The sequence below is a fragment of the Phyllostomus discolor genome, chromosome 6 (assembly GCF_004126475.2).
Source record: "Phyllostomus discolor isolate MPI-MPIP mPhyDis1 chromosome 6, mPhyDis1.pri.v3, whole genome shotgun sequence".
Lineage (NCBI taxonomy): Eukaryota > Metazoa > Chordata > Mammalia > Chiroptera > Phyllostomidae > Phyllostomus > Phyllostomus discolor.
The window spans coordinates 25,330,754-25,349,851 of NC_040908.2; the positions used below are offsets into that span (position 1 = coordinate 25,330,754).

The 19,098-nt window shown below is 40.0% G+C and overlaps 1 protein-coding gene across 2 annotated transcripts in view; it reads left to right on the forward strand.

The window, feature by feature from the left end:
- The first annotated feature begins 14,130 nt into the window (after positions 1 to 14,130).
- EML4 (EMAP like 4) overlaps positions 14,131 to 19,098 on the forward strand; it is a 135,786-nt gene continuing 130,818 nt past the window's right edge. Inside the window, exon 1 of one of the 2 annotated variants that reach the window (XM_028514374.2) lies at positions 14,131 to 14,438. In XM_028514374.2, coding sequence (XP_028370175.1) covers positions 14,414 to 14,438 — 25 coding nt within the window. In that variant the 5' untranslated portion in view covers positions 14,131 to 14,413. The remainder of the gene's footprint in view (positions 14,439 to 19,098) is intronic. The other variant, XM_028514375.2, reaches the window with a different exon arrangement.

A 19,098-nucleotide genomic window follows, 5' to 3' on the forward strand; every position in this document is an offset into this window, starting at 1 on the left:
CACCACTTTCTGGCTCTGTGACTTTGGGCAAATTATTTAACTGCTCTCTTTCTTAATTTTCTAATCTGTATGGAGATCTTAATGATAGCACTTACTGTAGAGGGGTCTCATGGAGATTGATAAGGTAATATATGTGTTCAGTGTTTAGTATAGGGCCTGGTACATAGTACAAACTTGTTTACTATTTGTTGTTATTATGTATCTGAACCTGTGTTCCAAATTTTTTGAATTTTTTCTTGAATGTTCTAAGGATGGAAAGTGGACTTTGTCTTTAGTGACAATTGTTTTTATGTTCTTGAGAATCCAAAGGAAGTAGCAACCAATTGTTTTGGGGGACATCCTGAACTGGTAGAAGAATCCAAATGCAGATGTTTTGGATGGAGATGCTGAGGTTTCTGTTTAATGACGCAAACAGCCACTTTGAATGGGGGCGGGTGTAACTCTGTCCATATAATTGCAAGGTCTTGTTTCCTCTGTTGAAGGTCAGAAATGAGAAGTTGGGGGCCCACAACTTGTACCAAAAGTACAAGAGGAGACTCCATTCAGGAGGGTAGGGCAGTTCCAGCACCACAGCAGCCAGCTAAGTGCTAAGGAGTGGGACTGTCAGGTCCCACTGGGAGGTCCTGGAAAGAGCCTTTAGGGGGACGTTTAGGGGCAGTGATATCAATACCCACTTTTAAAATTTCTTTTTCTGCACTATAATTTTCTTATGTAATCCATAAGTCTTCCTAATGTTTGTTAAAATTGCAGCCTTAGGTCAGCTGCTTCTTGGGCAATAGAGAGGTTTTCACATTTCATGTAAGGTAGATACCAGAGAGTGACAGTCAGCTGGAAAAGTCATTACGAGCTGGCCAGAGGTGATTGGGAGAGAGCCCTGGAGCAGGCTTGCTGAGTGTGAGGTGACCACTGGAAACGAGTGTGGATTGCTGGATATGTAAACTCTGCTGGAGGTGTTTCAAAAATATCTGGAGAGATGATTGAACTTCTTGTGGTCACACGAGGTGGAGCAATGAGTTATAGGCTATGCATACAAAAAGAAGGTAATCCAGTAAGACTGGACAATCTAGTCTCTTATCTCTCTCTCTCCATAGATAGATGGATGGATAGATAGATGATAGGTAGATAGATAGATAGATAGATAGATAGATAGATGTAGCAAACACACGTTTGTGTGTGTGTGTGTATAGGATATCCCCTGCTATCTGAAAATTGTGTTCCTATGAAAACTTTTGAAGCCAAAATAGCATAAAGTGAAGAAACAATTACCATTAATTTATATGGAAAAAATTTTGAGCATTCCCAGACCCCAAAAATAATCTACCAAATCATACCAAATGCACTTAATAACATCCAGTTTTGAGCTAAGTGTAAACACTTTTATGAGCTCTCTTAGGCTTTCCTGATACCTTAAGACACATCTTGCTAACAGATGCACAAAATAAATCGAGATAAAGCACAGATGCTCACAGCCACAGTTCAAAGCTGCGGCGCTCGCTCCCGGGGAAGGAGCTGGCAGGGCCACTCTCCCTGCTCCGGGTGGGCACTGCCCCGATAGCAGCTGTTGCAAAACAAATGCTGAAAGCTATTTGTGCTTTTCACCTTTTTTTTGGTAAAAGTGAAAATCCTCTTTGGATTTCTTTGGGTTATTGAAAACAGGTACTATAGTAGGTCTTTCATAAAAGCAAAGTGGTGTAACTCAAACTTTTGAAAAGTGAGGGTTACCTATACATACACAGATGTGTGTTGTGTGTGTGCATGTGTACATAGAATATATGTCATCACTGGGTTTGTAGTATCCATTTTTTCACTTATCTTTATATCCTGAGCCTTTCTTAGTGTCCTTACATATTATTCAAGTACATAACAAGTACCTAATGAATAATGGCCTCGTAGTAACACATGGTTATGATTACACTATGATTTAACTAATTCCAATCACGGGACTTTTTTTTTTCTTCAGTTTTTCACTTTTGTAAATAACACTGTAATGAACATTCTTACGTAGTCTTTGCATATTAAAAATTATTTCTCAAGATAAGTTCTCAGAAGAGTATTTTTCATGGGACACAGTATGAACAGTTTTAGAATTTTTATAGATTGACAAATTGCCCACCAGAAGGATGGTGGCAGAAAAACACCATAACCACTATAGGTGTTTATTTGACTCTATCCTCATGGGGTAACTTGCACATTTGGGGGATAAACTGTGTTCATTTAAAGAGGCTGAAGGTGACCAACACAGGAAGGCATTTGCATGTTACCAAGGGATTTCACCAAGAAAATATGTCTCAATGTCAAAACAATCGCTTTTCTTTACCTATACAATAGCCTTTTTTTAGCAGGTTTGGCTGTGAGGAAACAAATATTCCTTACAGGAAAGAACTCTGTAGCTTCCCTTAAAGGGAGCTTATTCTTAATTCTCCCCTTTCTTCTTTGAAGGTAAGGTGAAATGATCCATCTTCTGGTGACGTGATTGAGGGAAAGCTTCGTCTCTGGCTCAAAGTTACCCTACAAGTAAGCATCCTGGCTCTTGGTATATGCCAGGTTATATAACATAGTGACTATGACTTTCAATATAATTATGGGGAATATTAACCAGAAAATGTGATGGGGGCATGAAGACCACTTACAGGACCAGACTGACTTGTCTAATGCCTGCTATAACATGAAGAGTTTCATGAGTGGACTCAACGTAATAGCCATAAGAACATAAGAGGAATCTTACAAGTGATGTGCTTACACCATCTGTCCTGGCTCTCCCTTAAGTGCACCCCTCAGTTCAAGGGTAACCGTGAGCAACTAAAAGTCTCCAGCACCCAACACAGGCAAGAATGTGTAGGGCACAGTCCACTCGGGAATATCTACCCTTTTGCTGGCCCTGTTCCATATGGGTCAGGGAAGGCATCTATGCAAGCTATTGTATTTTTCAGACTATGAATTCATGGGAAGTCATTCTTTAGACACTAGAGCTCTGTTTTGCACTTTAAAAACTTGACATTGCAAATCCCCCACTAAGCAGATATGAAAACCAAGCAAGAAGTTTAGCTGCATCTCCTGAATCGTACTTAAATCATGAAAGAACCTGGACTAGTGCTGTATACTTCTTTTTACTTGTTTTTAACAAGTAACTGATGGCCAAAGTAATGATGTGCATTGTAGAGACAGAAAAAGTACAAAGATTAAAATAATAATCACCCAGAATCCCGCAACCCAGAGATTGCCACTGTTAAAATTTTGGTGGATTTTTGTCCCCACTCCCCTACCCATAGATGTTTATAAACCATCTCTTTTGTAATACTGAGCTCATACAGCATTATTTTGTAATCTTCTTTCTTGTTGTAGGTGGTATCTGATTTTGCACCACTAAAAGTAATATTGTGAGGAGACCTTATAGTAGATATATCTTTGTACATTTGGGCTGATTTCTCAGAGTGAAGTTGCTAAGTTAAAGGTAGTCACATTTTGATAAATGAAGTGTTGACCATTTTACACCCCTATTAGCCTTATATAAGACTACCTGTTTATCTGCCTCATCCTCTACACTACATAGTATTTTAAAAACAAAACTTTCCCAAGTTGATTTCTAGCAAATGGAGATCCTCATTTTAATTTGTACTGCTTTTTAAATATTTCTGTTATTATGCAGAATTGTTGGTGATTTGTTCATGTCCTTTGTCCTGCCTTCATTTCTTGACCTGCAGTGGAGCCAGTGTGGCAAGGCCGGTTTTGTGCAGATGACTGAGAATGGCTATTGCTCCACACTGATGAGAAGATGCCTTTCCTGCACCTTTAGGCCTGAGAGGCCCCAGGCCTCTTCCACAGAAATGACTTTGCACTTGTGGGTGAGAATAGTCCCTCTTGCCCCATGGACTGACTGTCTGTACCTGGGTCACGTCTCACCACACAGCCTGGTGCAAAAATGATGCCATTTTGAAATGAAGGTTTCAGGTATGAGGTAATCTCATGTCATTTTAGTTCACAGATTAACAAATCCACAGATCCTCCCCAAATTTCAACCATCACAGTTTAAATTGAAGGGAAGTAGCCAGGGTGGCCTTATCTAGAAATGACTGCTCATTTAAGTACAAGTTCCCAGGTACCCAAGAATGGGAAATACCACCTGTGGCTGGGAGGACTTTGCTGATGAACATCATCAGTCTATGCAACCAGAAATGCTGTGCTATTACAGACTATTCACACTTTGATCAAGCACTCCATGTGGGCAAAGTCAAGGTTTAGACTAGGAGGAGGGTGATGAATGGTACAAAATGCTTCTTGACCACCTACCTGGAGACACACACACGTACATGCACATAAAATTATTAGGAAATTATTAAGAAACAAACCTCAAGGGAATGAGGTGACCAAAAGCAAATTATTTATTTTATATTTCTTCCTGTCTTTTTCTAAAAGTAATTTCAGACTGCCTGAAGGTAAATTAATACAGTAACGCCCAGATAGCTTACTCCTCTAATGAATCTACGATAGGCACGCAAAGACTGCCTTCCTGAAGTTTGCAGGTAAAAAAATACTGCTTCTTCAATCCAGTGGAAAAGCTTTATGTGCTTTAATCACATCGATGAAGAACCAGAAACTAGGAATGGGAAACCTCCAGGTCTTTAATCTTATTAGTATAGTCCAAGTATATTGCAGTTAAGAACCACTTATAACTTTTTAGAAGAGAGGAGAAGGGAGGGAGAAAGAGGGAGAGAAACATCTCCTCCCGGTTGCCTCTCACACGCCCCCAGCTGGGGACCTGGCCTGCAACCCAGGCACGTGCCCTGACCCAACAGGAATCAAAAGGGCAAACTTTCAGTGTGCGGGCAGGCGCTCAATGCACTGAGCCACACTAGTCAGGTCACCAGTTCTGACTTCATACATTTCTAGTTACAATTTATTTTTTAAATGCCTGTTTTTTACTCAGAGACTTCTGATGTTTGGAGAGAGAAAAAACGAAAATAAAAAGAATAAACCTTACATTTTATCATTTAAATCAGAGGCTATTTAAATTGTATGCTTTTATGTGTTTATAATGTTTTAATTCTTTATTTCATCATTTTATTATTGGATTTAAAATTTGGCATTTTAAAGGACCATAGAGTAGTGAATTTCTAAAAATGTACAATTGAGCTATCATGTAATGATACACCTAAAATTCAGCTTCTAGTTAATCAGATATTGTTTGATTGGGTCATCCACAAGCAATTATTGAGATTCTACTGTGGTATGAACAAAATAAATACGGATGAAGAATATTTGACTTAACTCTGTGTGGGACATAAATTAGTAAAAGAAACAGAATATTCTGAGAATAAGAAAGAGACAAGTTATCTAAGGAATGGTTATTATATTAGCTTATAGTACAAACAAACTAAATAGTGGAGTGAGGGGGCTGTAGTGGGATGCAGTGGGGAACAAGGATCCCACAGGTAACTAGGGGAGAATCTAGGAAATCAGGTTCCCCAGCCCAAGGAGCAGGTGGGAGAGAGGATGTGATAACCCTGCCTTGCAAGCATTGTCAGGTGTACCCAAGTCTAAAAATTTGCTCCTTTACCATACTTTACCCAAGTTAATTTTCTGCTTCTGCTCCTCACTGTCCATTCACTTAACAAGTATTTATTGAGAACTTGTCATATGCCAGGTACTTTTCTAGGAGCTGGGAATATGGCAATGAACAAGACAGACAAAATCCTGCCAAACTTCTTTCAGCTGTAGACTGTATTTTCTCCTTCTACTTTCACACCACCCTCTCAGGCATTACCCCCCTGCCACTTGGTTTCTTTTCCCACCATCACAATAAAATAACCCTCTGAAGATCAGTGGCCTTCCAATTCCTGTACCGAGTGCCCCACTTTTTGTCCTTGTCTTCCCTGGACTCTGTACCATTTAATAGCATCTGATTTCCACAATATGTTTTAAAGTCTTGGCTCCTTTGGCTTCTCTGATGAGCTACTGGCATGATTTGCCTCTTGCAACTGTTATTGCTTCTTTCTTGACTGGTTCTCTTGCTGCCTAAAGACTGGCGTTCCCTCAAGTTCTGTTCTCTACTCATTTCCATTTCCTCTCTCTCAAATCTTTTTGCTTGATGATTTCCCAGGGCTTAAATCTTTGGCTCTCATAGAAGTATCGTAAATCTACATTCCCAGACCCAACCCTCTCCTAAACTCTAACCCCACATTTTGAATTGTGTGCTGGAGGCTTCCATCTGGGCATCTGGTCAGGATATCAGCACAGTCTATTTAAAACTAAAAGCCGTATTTGTGCCACACGGGATTCTTACTGCAAACAACAGGAACCCGCTCTGGCTAACTCCAGCAGAAAATGTGTTCACTGGGAGGGCATCAGGTGGGTTCACTGGGTCGGCAGGGATCCCAGAGGACCAAGCACAGAAAATGGGCAGGAGCCCAGGCAATGTAGGGCACAGAGAGCACCATCAACTTCACCTTCACCCAGAAGGAGTTGAGGATGCCGCTCTGGAGCTGATTGTCTCCCTTTATTTCCCCACACATGATCGCTACTCATCTTCAATTTTTCAACTGCCTTCTAGCGTTGGTCCCTAATTGCTGGTTTTTTGTGTTACTCTTCTGAGATTGAAAGACCTGGGGTGGGGCTTCCAATTGGTTAAGATCATATGCCTGAGCCCCAGCTGCCAAAGATGACATCTGATTCCTTTCAGCTTCCCATTAAAGGAAAGGGGTTCTGGTGCAGGCCAACAAAAAAATGGCCATTACCCACTCCATGTTCTTTTCTTTATCGCCTACTTTTTTTTAAAGTTCCCTCTTGCATTTAATGCTGCCATTATTCTCTTCATCACTGGGAGTTGCACCTTGAAAATCTCTCTTCCTCCTTTCCCTTAGTTTCTGAGATAGTCAGCCACATCTGCAAGGTTGTGGTTTTTTTTCCTTTTAAGATTTTATTTATTTATTTTAGACAGAGAGGAAGGGAGGGAGAAAGAGAGGGAGAAAAACATCAATGTGTGGTTGCCTGTCATGCACCTCCTACTGGGGACCTGGCCCACAACCCAGTCATGTGCCCTGACTGGGAATTGAACTGGCAACCCTTCCACTGAGCCACACCAGCCAGGGCCTGCAAGGGCTTTTGTTGTTGTTGCTCATTTATTTGTTGTTTCCCTTCAACTTTTTTTCTTCTTGGACCTTTCTGCAGCTACCACTCCACTGTAGCAGCCTCCTAATTGCATTTCCTACTTCCACTGTCTCCTCCAATTAATCCAGCTGCAGGTTAATTTTTCTGTAGCAACACTTTGATCATATCACTTGTTGCTAAAACTACATTGTTGATAGATGTCTCAAGAACTTGCAGTGTTACTAATTTTTAGAGTTGACTATCCATGATTGCTGCTTTTCACTGTAACACTGCTCTTTAACAGTATTTCCCTGAAGAATTTCAATTTTGTGAAAGGCTGCTATGAAATCCTTGTGGGGAAAAAGTACATAGTTATGGTGAAGAGATGAAAATTATCAGTTATTATTTTTAAGGCTTGCCCAACATCCAGTAAATGTGATGAAGCTCTCGCACATAGAAACTTTATTGGTTCTACAATCTCAATAAATTTAAGCCCCACATCATGTCATAAATTCTTGGTCAGCACGGGGAAAACACAGATCCGCAGCCCAGGCTTTTCTTTACTAGTCATGAACGGCACCATCAGAGCTACCAAAATTAACCTGGGTCCACAGTCATTCACTCACTCATGCATCCACGCAGCAAATCCCCCTAAATGAAGCATGGTTTGTGGTTCCCAGGGGATAGATTTCAGTCTCATAAGTTCTTGCCAAGAATTTACATACAGTACTGCTAATTGCTTGATTCTTTTCTGAGGTCAGTAAGTCTAGAAAGTCTTAGTGACAGATGACAATCATGCCAAGATTGGCAAAATAGTTATTTAATAACCATGATATTTTAAATCAGTCTCTAAAGATATAGTTTGTGGGTATCTGAATGAATATGCTCTGCAACATATTTTGGTTTTGCACTTTAATAGTTTTTAAAAATGAATACCTTTATATCATTAAAATAATATAAAAGTGAAACCCCCTGTATCTCTCCCTATCTTTTTCTTTTCCCTACTCAATTTCATTTCCCAGAGGCAGCTCCTTTTTTTTTTTTTTTTAACACTTCAGGATATATCCTCTCATGCTCTTTTTTGTTTCTCTTGCAATAATTTAAAAATTATCCCTAGGCAGTATTTATGGTTAGGAGGAGCCAGAATATCATTGCCATATAGCCTCGTACAAATTTTTGGAACTTTTTCATACACTGCTTATATTAAATGTAGAATAAAAACAAAGAACCCTTTTCTTCCACTCAGATGTTATTGATTTTTTATTTTAAAGGCTAAAGAAAAACACTTCCATTTTTTTTCTCTATTATACTCTTGCTTATGTGGACTATAGCTTTATGGAATCTACACAACTCTGTGACTATAGGATTTAGTTTTTAAAGTAACACTAAGACAATGAAATAAAAGGAGTGGAAAGCCCAGCATACTTAAAAAAAAACCCAAATTCATCACTCTTGATAACACTTTTAACATGTCTAAGGGAGAGAAAGTCAAGAAGCCAAAAAGAGTTTATAGTTACCTTTCAAGGGGATCTAGCTAAGGAGAGCAAACCAAAGAAATTAGTATAGGGTCTTACTTTTCTCCAAATCTTAGGTCAAGGCTTTGGCAACAGGTGGTGTGTATCTTCACAAGAATTCTGAACTCCTCCCACAATAAACTCATTTGAGGTAAAGGGGAAGGTAACTGCACAGAGTCAAGATTCTGTGCATGAAGAGAACATTTAGAATGTTTATTACTTGATATAACAATATTTAGCCTTTTGCAATCATTGGATTCTTGGAAAAATGGTACACATGAGATGGCACATTGACCTGAATTAAACGGCATTTAAAGGACCCGAAGTGAAGAGCAAGGGGAGTCCTGGATCGAAAGTAATCTAAAGATAAATCCCGTGTCAGAGTGAAGAATGTAAATAACCACCCAGTAATTTGTAACTGGCTAGTATATTTGGATTTTTATGTGTTTGTTTGATGATCATGTACGGCTATGTTTTCTTTTGGAGGGATTTATGTTAAACTTTCCTATTTATTAGGGTACTAATTAAATAGTTTATAAGATCTAATTTTATAGCTATAAAACAGAAAAATTAATACTAACTGCTTTAAAAAGAACTGGGCACTAGTTGAAATAATGTATTCAAATTGACTAGTTTTCAGAGTTCTATGTTTGTTAAATATTCAGCAAATATTTATTGAACAGCTACTCTTTAATAGCCACAGAGTATATAAAGTTGAGCAAAAACACACTATGCAAGCCCACTTATGATAATAAGAACAGCTAATACTTACTGTTCTGTGGAATAAAGGGCCTTGTTCTAAGGGCTTTACATGTTACACTGCAACCCCTCAGTAACTCTAGGAAATAAAGGTGTTATCATCATTTTACAGTTGAAAAATACTAGGCACAGAGTGATTAGGTAATTTGTCCGATGTTCAATAGCCAGTAAGTAGAGAGTTGGGATTTGACTCTAGGCAGTATGAGCCCAGAGTGTGCAGTCTTAACTGTTGGGATGTCCTTACTACCTATCTTATCTTCTAAAAGCCCCCCCTGTAGTGTACAATATAATGGGTAAGGCACAATAAATCATTCAAGGAAATGAAAATTTATAATTCTCATAAGTTCCATGAAGAGGAGTATGGCAGAAACTACTATTTGACTCATTGTCGCCAAAATGTTTCTTTTCCTTCTAATTACAGAGTTAGAAAATACATCCTAGCCTTACCTGCCATTAAATGTGGTCATGCAACTAAGTTCTGGCCTATGGACTGTGGATAAAAGTGAGGTACACACTTCTGTGCCTAGAACAAGAAACTTTCCTGACTGATTCTCCATGTTCTTCAACCACTACTTCTATTCACCGGCTGAAAAAGTGGAGTTCAAGACACAAGAAACCTGGGTCCTTGAATGACTTCATGGAGCTGACTGTCTTGATGATCTGCTTTGGGTACTGATGAGAATGAACATTTTTTCTTATATTAAACCAGCGGAAAATTTGGGATTATTTGCAATAGCAGCCAGCCTGTCTTGACTACTGAAGAAAATGAAACCTTAAAGTTGAATGCTGTTATAAGGAAAAAAGAACTAAAACATGTGACTTTGAATTCCTCATTGGGTCAGGAATGGTGTGGGAACAGATTGGAGGTTGAGGTACTGTTATGTCATGGCAAAAGATTTGTTACAACTGTTGCTGGTGACAACTTAGAAGGTGGCACACTGCTTGCATAAGTAAGCCTATAGCTCTAGAGGAAGTTTTGGGAAAGAGAGTAATAATGTGTGTTGGCTACTGTTTGCTAACTTGAGTACAGCATTATAGGAAAGAGAAAAAGCTCAAGCATGACTGCACTGATTTGCAAGCAGAAATAAAAGAGAATTAAAGAAAAGTCCAGAAATTTGAGGGCTAAAAGATGAGAAAGCTATTTCTAGATTCCCAAATATTAAAAAAATATTAAAAACTTTGAGTAAGGTCCATTTAGACCCAGCCTTACAGCAATGATCTGATTAAGAGTGTGGTCTCCTCATCCAGGTCTGGTGGCCTGAAGGTAGACCCCTATTAGATGGAGAGAGACAAAGAGAGTAACTGGGGAAGGAAAGCAAAGATGTAAATCATGCTCGTGAATTATGTATAGGAAAGAACTTTGGGTGTGGTTATTGGCACATATTGCTAACTGGAAGTAAACAAATTGGAGGCCTATATGTTTTTGAGGGATCATGTTGTCGAACAAATCCTTTCATCATTTGAGTTGGAAAGTAAGGTTTGGATCTCATATTTGTTCCGGTAGGAAGTGAGCTGAGCAGTCTGTAGGGAAGGCACACTTCCCAACACCCTTTTGCAGAACAGCAAAGACAGGGGCGAGGAGTACAATGGACAAGGGAATCCTTGGAAAGAACACTGATATTTAAGTGAAGAACTTTCCTTACCTTTCATAATACCTATCCCAGCAGGATTCTGGAATTACTTTGGATACACAACTGCTATATTTCTCCATTTGTTCTCTTTCTGATTGAGCTTTTATTTCACAGATGTCCTTTCCTTTAAATAAAAAACCTTTTGGTTGGCTTCACTAGTTAGGATGAGCATTGATTACTTTTGTAAAAATAAAAGTAACTAAAACAGGCACGTTTTATGAAATAAGCTCCATGGGCTTCTTCCAAGGCTCCAGGCTAGGGTGCCTTTCCACTATAGTCTCACTTACACTTCAGCTATTGCTGTCTGTTTTCATTTAGCAATAGATTCCAGGAATACTCTGACGACCCCTAACATCCTGTCATGGAGGTGCAGGGCTAGAGGTTATAATGTGATATGAACATATGGCTGGCACCTTAAGTATGTAGGTAGTGTGGGAGAAACAAGGTTTGAAGCATGAGCCAGAAGCTAGTCTAGGGAAAACTCTTCTAATCACCAGATATGTATAATTATAAGTGAAGGGTAAGGAAATTTTGGTTCTTGTTAATGTCAAACCACAATGGAAATTCTCTCCTGTTGGGAATATACTTAATAATGCAGTATGCATAATTTAAAATTCACCATATATTTTATTTCTTTTTAAAAATGGGCATCACGTGAAATAGAACCAATCAGAATTCCTGAACCAATACTACAAACAGCCTGTACTATACATATGAAATGATTTTTACCCATCTCAGCTATCAATAAAGATGAATTGATTAATCATGCTAAAAACTAAAAACTAAATTATCTTTTTATCCTATTAAAAAGTTATTTTAAAAATCACTGTCACATTCATAATACTGATCTCCTAGGCTTGCTGTGACATTGAAATGGGGTTAGGTGGATAAAGCACTCGGGTACAAAACCTGTCATATAGCAGGATCCCAGCAAAGGATATCTATTAAGAGATACCCTTTATATTGTCATCATATTAAGAGATAACCAAAGAGTATACAGCCAAGAGATTTAGAAAAAAAGCATTGGGGATATGTTGGGCAGTTAATTAAATGTTGTATCTCTCAATTTTGTGTCTGTAGCATTTACAGACTTCTTAAAAATGTGTAATTTATTCATTTCTTTTCTCAGTCTAAATAAATACTCCATTTAAGTTCATTTGTATTTGTAATTTTTGCACTTGTTTTTCTCAAAAGAGCCCCACAAATAGTACAACCTTCAAGCCCCACAAAATGTGGATCCTTTTCTGACTTAAAAATAATACATATATCCCTGGTTGTCCCTCACAACAAAAGGTTTCGGGTTGGATTCCAGGTCAGGGCACATACCAACACTGCAGGTTTGTTCACCAGTTGAGGGGTGTACAGGAGGCAACTGATTGATGTTTCTCTCACATTGATGTTTCTTTCTCTCCCTTTCTCTCTCTCTAAAATCAATAAAAACATATCCTTGGATGAAAATTAAAATACTACTACTACTAATACATATCAATATATCAAGGCAAGTTCCTATTTTTTTAACTGACATGACAGAGAGGGAGGGTTGCATGCAGACACAGAGCAGCAGGTGTCAGAAATCAAGGCCTCCTTAAACATTAAGTGGTTAGACTTAACAGAAACTTACAGGAATGAAAATGTCCATAGCAGGGGAAACTTTGGGTAAATAATTTCATTTTGAACGAGGAAACTTTAGGCATTATTTTTCTGTAACCTAAATTTATCTCGGCTGTTTTATGGCCAGTCTCCCCATAATATGGCACTCAGAAAACATGCAGGTCTTGTATCTAAAAATCAAATGAAAAGTAATTTAGATTTTTAGGGAAGATTTTTAAAGAGGCATTGAAGGGGGAAAGTATACTGCAAGACAGCAACAAAATGTTTAACAAGTCTCTCAACTACCTAATTCCTCTCAGTCCCTCTCATTATGACAGTTGCTACCTCTTATTTAAAAAAATATTTATTTTTTATTTTTGTTCAAGCACAGTTGTCTCCCCTTTCCTCCCACCAATTACCTCTTATTTCTCATCTCCCTTCTTTATTCTGTTCTTCTCCCCTACAACTCTCTGTAGAATGACTTATTCTCCCCTAAATCAGTTCTTTATTATTGTGTGGATCAATTTAATTCTTGAGCATCTTAAATTCTCCTCTTTACTACTCTGATCCACACAACCAAGTCCCAGGAGGGACTTTGGAAACCAGAGGAAGGTCTTTAAAAGGATGGAGAAGAGGAGTGGATGGGGGAGGGAGGAGGAAGATAAACGCTGTGTATACTATTGTTTTGGTTATAAATCCAGTCCTCCCATTTGCAAGTGAATAGAGTGAGGCCCAAATAAGTTTAGTGGCATGACTGTCACCTATTGAGTCACATGGAGTTGGGCCTAAATTTAAGCTCACTTCATTTCAATCTTTTGTTCAAGTTCCCTAGTAGGCAATCCTATGACCTGCCCTGTAAGGGGTTGCTTTACATCCCTGGTATTGTCGGAAGAACACCAGCAGGAGTTTAGAAGCCTGGGTTCTTGTTCTGCTTCTACCAGGCTCCATGACCTTGGGCAGGTCATGTCCTGAGGCTCAGTGTCCAAGGGGACACTTAAAGGGGAAGCAAGTTGAACTGTTGGGTCCTGTCCAGCACTAATATTCCTTGCTTCTGGGTCCTTGCTGTCTTGGGTCCTGTGGCTGTAGCTCTGTGGTGGCCTTGAGCTGGTAAAGACGACTCGCCTCTATTTGTCCTTCATCCAACTGGTGCAGAAGGGATCCTTTCCTGCACTCAGTAGCCTCTTTAATGTCCTAGCAGCGTAAAGAGAATGACCATCTCCTGGTTGAGGGGCGGGGAGTGCTCCTGACTTGGTCTCCCCAAGGGCTACGAAGAGAGAGAATCCTTTCATGAGGATCCCACGCCGGAGACCGCTCCTTTATCCCCACCTATTCGCAACCAGCTTCCAGACCCATGTCGTAGGTCCTCAGCAGGCCCACCACGCAAGCGCGGCCACCAGTCCCGCCTGAGACTGGCCGAAGAATCCCAGCCGAGGCAAGGTGAGAAGGAAGGGTCGCCAAGACCCCGCCTCCCTATCGTCACGTGGGAGGCGGAGTCGGAAACGTGACGGCGTGCGCGGGGGCGGAGCTATCGCTGTGCGCGGGCGCGGGGGCGGGGCGCGGCGCGGCACTCGCGGCTGCTGCCTGGGAGGGAGGTTGGCCAGGCGGCGGAGCGGCGCGGCTCTCAACCTGACGGGGAAGTGGCTCTGGCGGCCGCGACTAACTACCCGGAGGCGGACGGACGGACCGACGGACAAGCGGGCGACGCGGACGGAGGCTGGGAGCCGAGCCGGGTGACTGAAAGAGCGAGCGGGTCAGGCTCAGCGGCGGCCACTCTGTCGGTCCGCTGAATGAAGTGCCCGCCCCGCTGAGCCCCGAGCCCGGCGCTTTCCCCGCAAGATGGACGGTTTCGCCGGCAGCCTCGGTGAGTACGGTAGGGAAATGCCCCCTCTCCTGCGCACGGTTGAAACCTTGTTCCTCCCACATGCAGCCCAGGCCCTGTTCTCCACCCTGCCCCTCGGGATGCCAGTAGTTATGTTGCACATGTTCCCCTCGAGGCTGCCGCCCCTCCTCAGGCTCCGGTGGATTCAGAGCCCCTCCCCCCTTGCCCAGCCCTCCAGTGTAAGACCCTGCTTTCCTCTCAGCCGCCCTCCCCCCTTCATTGCCTGGCCCTCCTTTCCCAAAAGTGAGAACCCCTTCTCTCAGAGAGGCCCCAATAGCTGGTAACACCTCTCCCCATACGCTCACGGCTCCCCCCACAGAACCACCTTCGTGGTTGGGACATCCCTTCGCAAACTCTGACCCCTCTTCACGGTACAATATTCCTCCCATTTTCCACACCCGAACTCTCTTTCAGAGGGGGGACACCCCTTATCCACGCAGAGGCTCCCTTTTAGTGTGGGGACTCCGTTCCTTCTCAGGAAGGGGGCACTCCGCCCCCCCAAGTCCTCACTTTAAATTTGGAGACTTCTTGCATCTCTCAGTAACTGACAACTTCCCTTCACTTCTCTGAACATTTTGCAGTGGTGAGAGAACCAGAAAAACTGAAGCATCATTTGCCTAATTCAGAAAAGGAGGAGGTGTATCTGTGTTGGGGGACCCTCTTTAAGAGGAGTGAAAGCAGAAGTATTTTCTGGCTCTGCACGCGTGCTCGGGAGGAGTAATCCTGCCCAATGAATGCATAGGAAAGGGGGCCTCTATCAGGGAAAGAAAGGATTCTCCATTTTTGGAATATGTTGTGTTTGTGGAATGGAGAAAGGGAGAGGTTGTTAAGTAGGCTCAAGTATCCTTTGTGTCCCCTTTCACCCAAATAAAGGTAGTAAATTTTGTAACTGGCTACCGGAATCAGAACTCGAGGCTGGTACTCAGGGCCCTATAACCTGTGTCTGGAATTACTGTTCTTTGAGGCCACTGAAATCTGGTTACTGTAAAGATTGAGCTCAATTGTTAAGATGGTGAGAGAAACAGTTTCTGCTTTGGCTGATACTGCAGTTATGTGATACCTGCTGCTGTATTTGTATTTTGAGTATTATATTTGGAGGTAGCTTGTATTCAGACACCTTTCTTTTGCATTTCTTATAATATATCCTTAGTTGGTTCATGTTCATGGATCAGTACATGATCTGGCCATGGGCAATACTTTATTCAGACGTGTGGGATTAGATGGATTTTTTAATCTAAAGTAAAAAAAAAACAAATTCAAGAGTAATGAACTCATCATAAGTATTAACTAGAAAAACCATAATTTTGATCCTTTCTCTAGGGAGGGGGAAAAAAAGCACACATTAGAGTGTGTGGAGTAAAATCCTAAAATAGGCAACTGAGTGTTACTCTTTCCTCCCCAAAGGCACCTGTTGTCCATTATCTAACCTTTGATGTCTTATAATTCCTTACATAGTGAGGTTGTTTTCATCCTTGGGCTCCTTTGAAAGGGGCATCAACTTTTCACTGCCTTTTTTTTTTTTTTTTTGCCTTCTGTCCCAATCTATTTGCTAATTCCATTGGACTGAAAGACTTGTCTTATATAGTCCACAAATAGGTGGTCATGTATAGGGTCCAAATTGAATGTCTTTAGGGATGTTGGGGGAGGCAGGGGGACCCAGCTGTCTGCCCTCTTGGCTCCTTGGCCAATAGGAATGGTGGAGTCATAGGAATGGTGGAGTCGCTGGTACTCACAGAATTAGCTGTTCTACTCTCCTGTTGGTTCTGAGCACTTCTGGAAGTGTTTTGAGGAAGTGTTTCTCACCAGTTGGGGCACTAAGGTTTATTCTGACATTGTGGATATACCTTGTTAAATAACTGTATCCCTTCTTACCATTTCATGAGGCAACTTATATGAGAGACTGATAGATGATGGATTTCAGTTAGGGCTCCCGTGTTTCATAAAGAGTGTTAGAGCTCACCCCAATATTGGATGTTTTCTTACTCATTTGATGCCATCCTTGGGGTGGTACATTGGTGCACCTTTTCCTTTCTTTAGCTATAGTGTTGATTGGGAACAGGGGCTTGCCCCAAAAGAGAGGAACCTGTGTCAGCGGAGGGAGTATTTCTGGAGCTGCTTCTGATGAAGATGCTTCAGCACAGTGGGAGCACTGTGCTTTCTCTTTCTGCCCCCCACCCCCTTGTAAGAGTAAAAGTAGGCCCCATCTTAATTGAAACCTTAAAGGGTTGGGGTGGGGGAGGGGTTGTGCTGGTATATTTTACTGGTAGCCTTTAAACAGAGCTTTGCTCAGCTCCTGCCAAATTCCTTGTTTCTGTTCCCTGCAGTTCATTAGTCTAGAGCCGAAAGTTACATTGATCTTTATTTTATTAGGACAGCCATGAATGTAAAGGCAAGCACTTGTATTCCAGTAGATGTTTAAAAACTTTTATTTAACCAAACAGGAATTCAAAACATGTGAAGTTCTTCTGAGGTCACAAGTATTGAAAGCATTTATTTATTCTCAAGGAAGTGTATGTGCTAGATGGGTTCTTAAAAAAATGTGAAAAAACTATATTTTTATAAGCGGAAAAGTTAAGTGCTTTAAAAACAGAATGGTTCTAAAGAAACTGATATTTAAGGGGATCTTATGATGAATCACTTTGTAAGTGAAAAACTTAAAATTTAAACTGTACCCTTGATTGTTGAATGTTTAGATAAGGAAGACACTTATGTGCATTTTATAAAATATCTAATGGCAGTTAAAACTGTGTGTAGTAGTTTTTTAAATCATTGAGATGAATAATTGATTGGCTATGTTATATGCACCACATTGAAAGCATAGAGCGGTTATATAACTTTACTTTTATGTACAAACAGCTAAGGGATGCTTTTAATCTCTGCAGCTGATGAATTTCAGGCAACTTGGCTGGCAGGTGCTTGTACTCTGGAATTTCCCTTAGGCTAGTGTCCTTTAGTTTATGAATTATGGTAATTAAAAATGGCAACACTTTGGAAGCAGTTTTTAAAAAACTTAGTGAGGGGGCAAGTACCCTAAACAATCTGTTTTGATGTCCTGCTTATAAATCACCATATACATATATACACATCTACAAATTGTATATATAGTATATATTTTAAATCTCAGGTATATGTTCAAAAGAGGGAAGCTGTTGACATGGCTGCTTTATTAATTTTCGTAAGGCAGGGGATAGGTGCATTTCATGCCTAGTCTTTTTAATATCCTTTTTTCGTAATAAAGGCTTTCATTTTAAGAGTTCTACCTTGGAATTTACTAGAGGTTAATCAGTGTTTATATTTTAAAGACAACATACAGTTAACTACGTCAGTTTTAACTATTTCTGCTTCGAAGAACTAAAGAAAAAAAAGGAACAAATCTCAAAAACTTTTTTAAAGAAAAGTTGTAATGAATGGAATCGTAGGGTTAGTATATATAAGAAACATAACATTCTGGGTACAGGGTATGTGAACAAATAGCAGTATACTTCAGTTTATGAAAAGTTTTAAGAAAAAAATCTTTTTTCTATTACAGTATTAGAACTACGATTTTTCTCTCAATTACTCTCGCTTTCTTAAAGGAACAATGCAGTCTATGATTTTTATATATTAATCTAGTCCAAAGCATTCTTTATATATTTAGTCACTTAAAAATGTTTCTTGTGTAATAACATTATTGGGAATTTTTTTCATAACGTTTAATTACTTATCGGTGGTTGTAAGACTGAAGATACAGGCTTGAGTTATGTATATAACATGACAGGAGTGGTAACTCTTACATGGTCAGTACAACATCGGTAACACAAGTTAGCCAGAGTACATGTGTGTAGGTTAACACCTATTTTGTGACCAGTACTATGTTTGGTGGTTTTTGTGGGAGGGACAAATCTATGACAGGCTTCTTGCCTTTTAGGAGCTTACTCTCTGGTTTTAAATAGATATTTAGAGATGTTTAAGCATAAGGAGGGAAGCACCATTTAGAATCCTGTGCCATTAATGTATCAAGCATGTAACTTCTGAGAGAACATTTGCAGATTGCTAAATTTATCTCTACAGAACCTGGCTTTTTAAAACAATGAAGTAATTTATTTAGCAGTTCAAATATTAGGGAATAATATTACTAGGGTTTTTTCTGCTTAAGTTGGAATAACATATAGTAAAAGTACTCTATTAATTTCATGTATATAAGTCCATTTCTATAACGTAAAATTTCAATGTGCATAAGAAATTTGAGAAGAAAATTTTGATTTTAAAACAGATGAAATCTAAGATGTTACAGAAAGTAAGGAAATAATTTACCTCATCAACATTGCCTCAGCGTGGAAGATTCCCAATCTGCAGTATATTTAGCTGTCTCAGACCATTTTAATGCCTTAACTTTGCTTATTGATATGTAGTTTATAGAAAGCTTTATCTCATCTAATTAACCTGGGGAGAGAAGAAATTTCCCTTACATAGATGAGGAAACTGAGGTTCAGAGAGTTTACAATTTTTTAAGGAAGACTATTTGAATTCATATTTTTTTCTTCTGCTTTGCTGGGAGAGGGGAGTGTTGGAGACTAATTTGTCAGGTTTGTTATTTTATTATTTTAAATAATGAAAACAGTACAAAAGAATATAGAAAAATAAATGATCTTATTTCTAGCTC